This window comes from Mus caroli, chromosome 3 (genome assembly GCF_900094665.2).
Source record: "Mus caroli chromosome 3, CAROLI_EIJ_v1.1, whole genome shotgun sequence".
Classification (NCBI taxonomy): domain Eukaryota; kingdom Metazoa; phylum Chordata; class Mammalia; order Rodentia; family Muridae; genus Mus; species Mus caroli.
The window spans coordinates 45,980,188-45,987,166 of record NC_034572.1 but is presented as its reverse complement, the minus strand read 5'-3'; the positions used below and the strand labels follow the sequence as shown (position 1 = coordinate 45,987,166).

At 43.3% G+C, this 6,979-nt stretch overlaps 1 protein-coding gene across 2 annotated transcripts in view; it reads right to left on the bottom strand.

Annotated features, from left to right (window-relative positions):
- Positions 1–1,193: 1,193 nt before the first annotated feature.
- The window catches only part of Foxo1 (forkhead box O1), a 77,987-nt gene continuing 72,201 nt past the window's right edge, over positions 1,194–6,979 (bottom strand). Inside the window, exons 2-3 of one of the 2 annotated variants that reach the window (XM_021158150.1) lie at positions 4,936–6,287; positions 1,194–4,316 (exon numbers count right to left, since the gene is read on the bottom strand). In XM_021158150.1, coding sequence (XP_021013809.1) covers positions 4,950–6,287 — 1,338 coding nt within the window. In that variant the 3' untranslated portion in view covers positions 1,194–4,316; positions 4,936–4,949. The remainder of the gene's footprint in view (positions 4,317–4,935; positions 6,288–6,979) is intronic. The other variant, XM_021158151.2, reaches the window with a different exon arrangement.

Here is a 6,979-nt window from a genome sequence, read left to right as displayed (position 1 = left end):
AATCTTAAGTCTTCAGTCTTTCATCAAGAAAGGACTGCTCAGGGAGTGGAGCCGGCAGGTTTCTGAGCTCCATTAGTATAAACCAATCAAGGAGTTCCACATTTGGACTCCATCAAACGTTTCACAACTGTGTGCACGAGCCTCAGGGTTTAGTTTGTCTTTTGATTTGGGGTTTTATATATACTGGGCTTTTGGATACCACATTTTCAAGAAAAGGTTCTGTTAGAAGAGACTGCGGGGGGGGGGCACACCCCAAGCTGACTGACCTTTTGCTATCTAAACAATAAATCCCTAGAATTCCCCATTTCTCTGTTACATTAACTCGTCTGCTTGTCTGGTAGAGGGAGAGGAGCAGATCCTTCTTTTAAAGCAGTCAGAACTATAACAGAATCCTCGTTTCTCCGGCAGCTTTTGGCAAGAGCAAATACACTGACACCCCTCTGCACTGCAGCCAGAGATCCTCTCTGAACAAAATGTATACTTGGGATTATTTGGCCTGGGAAAGCCACCCTGTCGGCCACATCACCTTGTGTTCACACTAACCATGATCCCGCTTTTGTCTCGCCCTAGTTTACCTTCAGTCTGGTATTAAGCAAGGTTTCATGCTTATCATTATTGGCCTAAATGGGGTTCCAGATATTCCAAGAATAAAAAAGTCTAGACTATTTAAGGTCTCTCTATGAAGTCCTGGCTATCCTGAAACACGCCATATAGATCAGGCTGGCCTCTAACTCAGAGAGAACCACTGATCTCTGACTACCAAGTGTTAGGAGTAAAGGCATATGATACCATGCCAGACTCTAGGCCAGTGGTTCTCAACTTTCCTAATGCTGAGACCCTTAAAAGTAGTTTGTCAGTTTTAACCATTTAACAAAACAGTTTTTGTTGTTAATTCATAACTGCAATTTTGCTGTTATGAATCGTAATGCTATGATTGTCAGGATATGTGATATGCAATCTCTGTGAACGGGTCATTTGATAACCCCTCAAGGAGTTATTCCTCACACACTGAGAACCACTGCTCTCTAGATGGTTTGCTAATTTTAAATTGCACTTCTTCACATTAGGGGCCATGGTTTGGTCATACGCCATTAACACTGGGGTTGACGGTCTAACTCAAGTGCTTGATGGCTAAATAAAAACATGCTCGCTCAGGAACCTTTGAACACTAGGAAAGAAACACACCAAGCCACTTAAAGATGATTTATGTACATTTATGGCTTTATACAACGCATAGTAAGGATTGTTCTTGTGTCTGTAAGTTTATCATCCTCATCAGGCACTTCTCAGATAGCACTGGAACAGGAACAAGGCATCTGCACTGTTACTCAAGTCCGCTGTGGTGGTGAAGGGTGGGAGGGTGGGACGCTATCCTGATGGGACTTACAAGGCTGGCTGGCTGTCCCTGGCCACAGGGCCAGGCTGTTTGGTTTGCATAAAGCACAATGCACACTATACTGAACAATCACTCCCCAGCTGAAACCACAGACAAACCTTTTCACTTAAAATCAGTAACTTTGAGAGCTGAGACTAAGAACTACAAGGGTTTTTTTGGGGGGTGTGGGGGGGAGACCATATATTAAGCAGTTGAACAAGTTCAAATTGAACACCTCTGGGTGGGGAACTGTTTCCATTTTAAGTGACTTTCTCCTTACTGTTAGGTTCCAGGGTTTTACTGCTCATCAGGATATATTATTTGCTAATTAACTTAAGACTCAGTTTGTCCAAGCAGAACTTTCCAAGTTGTACATCTATCACCTAAATATACTCCATACATCTATATTATGGAAACAATACATCTTTATATTTAAAATATCCAAATAGCTCTATAATACAATATGCTCTTAACAACAGTACAAACCAAAGGAAATAAATCAAACAAGGCTGCATAGGTGAAGTCTTTTCACAGAGCAATCATGTACAATAATATACCAGAAAGTGAACATTCTCCCAGAAAAGGACTCTCAGAGCTCACACGTTTGATGCTTGTTTTCAAAACAGATACGAAGCCTTCCCTGGACTTCACTGTGCCCCAGACAACTGCCCACGATTCACACTAGGATCTTAACACCAAGGAAAATAGGGGTTGCTGTTGAAATTTACAGCTCCTGAAGGGAGAGACACCTCCTAGTCACTCAGCAAGCAGACCACTGCCAGGGCTGTAGCTGCCTCTATTGAATGATTACACACAGAGGCTCTCTCTTTCTGCAATGGTAAGAAAATGGCAGAGGGAGGGGGAAAGGGAGACAGACCTGGGTTCTTTGACACCAGGAAATTCTACTCCGTTTGAAGGAGGCTCTACTTGGAGGAGTTCATTTCTAAAACAAGACCTGTTTTGGAGTGCCCAAACAAAGGTGGTCAGACGAGCAGTGGCTCAATACGTGTTTAAAATAGTGAAAGTCACGGTGGGAAGCCTATGACAAAGCTGGCCAACGGTGGGTGAAAGCAGGGACATTTTATTCTTGTTAACACACACTAACAAACGAAGGGAGAGCTAAGTAACACTACAAACAACGAGTGCAATTTGGTCTTCTCATGGAAACCAGGCCTTCTCAAAAGGGCCAAGATGGGTGCTGGGGTCTATCTATTCCTCAAACTGTGGGAGACTCGGTATTCAATATGACTCGGAAACGCTGGTGGATGGAAAGAGAGGTAAAACCAATTATCCTGGTCTGGCAGGATTTCAGGTAAATAGAAAGTATAAAAACGTAAATGTTTGAGACACATTAGGCTGCTCAAGGCTGAAAAAACTTCTCAAATTCTTAAGCCTAGGATTTAAAAATAAACGTCCATTTATAGCTGGCCTGTTTCCAAGTTTACGGTCTTCATTTTTAATTAGTCCTGCCACTGTCTGTACTTAGGTGCACAAAGCACTCCATAAATCACTGAAGTCCTATTTGTAAACTTCCTCCTTAGATTTACACTGTTCAGAGCCAAAGAGAACAGAGGTGGGGACCGAGAAGTGACATGATTCTTCAGGACACAGCCACAAAGCCACCTCCATCGTGACAAAAGCCAACAGCTCAGAGTAGGAGGTGAACCCCGGTCAGACAAAGAACGTCACCTTAGATAAAGTTCCCCTTTCCTGAGCGACAGAGTTCCCATGGGAACTATGACAGCGTGACACGGGGCATCATCTGGCAGGCTTCCCTAGAAGGCTGTAAGCACGTGGCACGGGGCATCTATCTGAAGACTTGGTGCTATGCGCTGCACACAACTCACAGGGTAATAGAAGCAGGTGAAATTTCTTTAAAACACACACATAAATCTACATACAAAACAGAGTGTCTGTAACTATACATAACTTTGCTGCCCAAAGGGCCAGGAACGTTGAGTATACAAGTACTAATTACAATGATCTCAGGTTAGTCAGAGACATTACCAGGTGTCATCGCAAAGTGTACAAACCAGTTGAGCACATATAAAATTAGTACTAATCCAGTTAGAAATACAAAATGAAAATTATGAATGCAGCCCCCAAATACCTCTGATTTCACAAATTTATAAGCAGACAATGTAACAAAGTAGACTCTAGTTTTAAGAAAACATTACACTTCTGTATCTATTCCAAAAGATGTTGAGTCCTAACAATAACATCAAAAGTCATTTATATGGAAATTAGAACCATTTTAAGTTGTTTGTACAAATTTGCAAATAACAAAATAAACAACAACAAAAACAATAGAAAAAGAGCTGTACAAAGCTGGCACTTAATCTTATTCTGCCCCAAAGTCTGACAAGTCCATTAATTCAGCACATTGATCACTGGCTACTTGGTTCTCATGGATTCTGTGGCAAATGAACAGGTTCAGTCATTCAGCGGAGGTGCAGAACAGAGATCTTAGTTCATGATTCATCACTTTAGCAGAACACAGGTAGTACAAAGCAAAGTTTATCAAGACTTGAGACCATCACAGTATTACAAAAGAGTATAAACTTTCCTTGGACCAAGTAGGTATTAAAAAACACACACACAAATACAATTCTGTATCTACTGCATATATACAAAACTTGAAAGCACTCCAGGATCTGAAAGTCTTTTCTGCAATTACGTGGTGTAGTGAGTTTGGCACTTCATTGTAATGATTCCCAATGGCACAGTCCTTATCTACAGGAGCACAAAACCTGCAGACGCTGGGCAAACATCCTGCACAGGAAAGTGCTGCCGCTGCTGCTGCTGCTGCTGCTGCCAAGTCTGAGGAAAGGAAAAGGGACTTTTTTTTAAATCAAGAAAACTATACGGAGGGGTGAAGGGCATCTTTGGACTGCTCCTCAGTTCCTGCCGTCAGACAATCTGAAGGACTTTTAAATGTAGCCTAAAGGGGGAAAACACACACAATAAAAATAGTCATTTTCAACTCAATTGTACTTAATCAAGTTGGGGGTAGGGGAAGCTCCAGCCTTCTCAGACAGCTACGAAAGTATTCAATGGGTACATTTTTTATTTTATTGAAAAAAAATGGGAGGGAAAGAAAAGACCTTTGGCATCTGATTTGATTCCAATGTGTCCATTTATTTAAGAGCTGGCAGAAAGCACAAGCCATCCTACAGTGAAAAGAAAGTCTTAAAAGCTGCTAAAGCAATCTGCACTCTATTTTAACCCCAAAAGGCAAACTGATAAATGGAGGGAGGGAGGGAGGGGAGAGGGACGGAGGGAGGAAGGGGTGGACAATAACAGGTAAGCCCCTGCAACCAGATGACATATGAATAAAGCCTAATACAACCCCGGGCATAGCTCTGTCCGAGTGCTGCCCTGGGTTAGATCCCAGCACCAAGTAAGCCAGGCCTGGTAGGGATGAGTCACATAAGACCCTGTCTTTAATTAAGTTTTTTTTTTTTTAATTTTTTTTTTTAATGTCTAACCATGGAAGGAAGACACATGGTACTGTGTCCCTTTTTCAAAAGGCCTTTTGATACTGGAGTGAATAAACTTACCTGCTCACTAACTCTTAGCCTGACACCCAGCTGTGTGTTGTAGTCTTGACACTGTGTGGGAAGCTTTGGTTGGGCAACACATTATCAAAGTTAAAATCCAAGGTATCTCCATCCATGAGGTCATTCCGAATGATGGACTCCATGTCACAGTCCAAGCGCTCAATAAACATGCCATCCAAGTCACTTGGGAGCTTCTCCTGGTGGAGGACACCCATCCTACCATAGCCATTGCAGCTGCTCACTGAGGAGTAGCTGCCCAGGGCACTCATCTGCATGGGGTGGGACAGAGGCACTTGTAAAGGTGTCTTCACGGGGGTCAAGCGGTTCATGGCAGATGTGTGAGGCATGGTGTTCACCACATGGGGCAGGGCACGGCCGTTGACTGAAGCCGTTTGCTGCGCATGTCCAGGGTGGGTGTGGGAGCTGGGGTTCATCATTTTGTTATGAGATGCCTGGCTGCCATACGCTGGCATGACTGAATTAGGGCCCATCATTACATTTTGGCCCAGGACCCGACTGTTGGGTTGGGCCACTCCGGGATCAACCGGTGACATAATGTCATTGTGGGGAGGAGAGTCAGAAGTCAACAGCTCTTTCAAGAGTCCTGGGGCACAGTTATACTGGTTCAATCCTCCATAACTTGATTTGCTGTCCTGAAGTGGCTGCATAGGCATCTGGGGCAAAGGGCTCATGCTGGATTGGCCGTATGTGTACTTTGAGTAGTTTGGACTGGGTGAATTTAGACTGGTGTTTGGCGGTGCAAACGAATAGCACGGTGTCTGCTGCATCATGCTGCCAGGTGAGGACTGGGTTGACACAGTTAAAGATGTTGGGGACGAGAGAAGATTGAGATTATCCAGAAGGTTCTCCATGTTTTCTGGATTGCTGATTTCAGACAGACTGGGCAGCGTAGACGCCATCTTGGCAGCAGAGGGTGGATATACCAGGGAATGCACGTCCCCATCTCCCAGGTCATCCTGTTCTGTCATGATGGGAGAAAGTCTCCCACTGATGGTACTAGCATTTGAGCTGGTTCGAGGACGAAATGTACTCCAGTTATCAAAGTCATCATTGCTGTGGGACCCAGGACTCGCGGGCCACTTAGAAAACTGAGACCCAGGGCTGTCTCCAGGACCCTCCTGCCCGGACTGGAGAGATGCTTTTTTCTTAGCAGCCCGTCCTCGGCTCTTAGCAAATTTACTGTTGTTGTCCATGGACGCAGCTCTTCTCCGGGGTGATTTTCCACTCTTGCCTCCCTCTGGATTGAGCATCCACCAAGAACTTTTTCCAGTTCCTTCATTCTGCACTCGAATAAACTTGCTGTGTAGGGACAGATTGTGGCGAATTGAATTCTGCAAAGCAAAACAGTATGTTAGAAGTGCAGCACTTCCCCCTTGGAAAGCTTACTGCTCAACAGGGATCAGAGATATACAGTGTCCATTCTGAACAGCCTAACAGCTCTTAATTTGTGTGGAGGTCATAAGACAGCTTTTGGAGTCTGTTTTCACCTTCCACCTTTACTTGGGTTCTGAGAATAAAACTTGTGCAGCAAAAAAAGCTACCTCACTGGCTCTCAACAGTAGTAATAAACTCAATATAAGAGATCTCAAATTGATGTAGGAAAAACAGCATCTAAAAAAAAGGAATTATTTCTCTAGTTAAATAAGCTCAATCGTTTATATTCTTTTATACATGCATACACACATATATTGATTTTCATATATTTCTTTTATACAGTTTTTGACCCTGACTCAAAAACAAAGCTCTTCTCAACATTTTTTTCAGGTGAAATAAACACCATTTCTACAAAGTGACATTCTCTGTCATTGGGCCCATAGGGTAACACAAAGGGAGATGAAGCAGGATCTATTCCTACTCAGGAACAAAAACCCAAAGCAATACACAGTATCAACTTATGATCTCAGCTGAAAAGGCAGGAGGATTTTGATGAGTGAGTCTGAGGCTAGTTTGAACTATCTAACTCACCCCCAAAATAGATAGACAGATAGATAGATAGATAGATAGATAGATAGATAGATTCCCC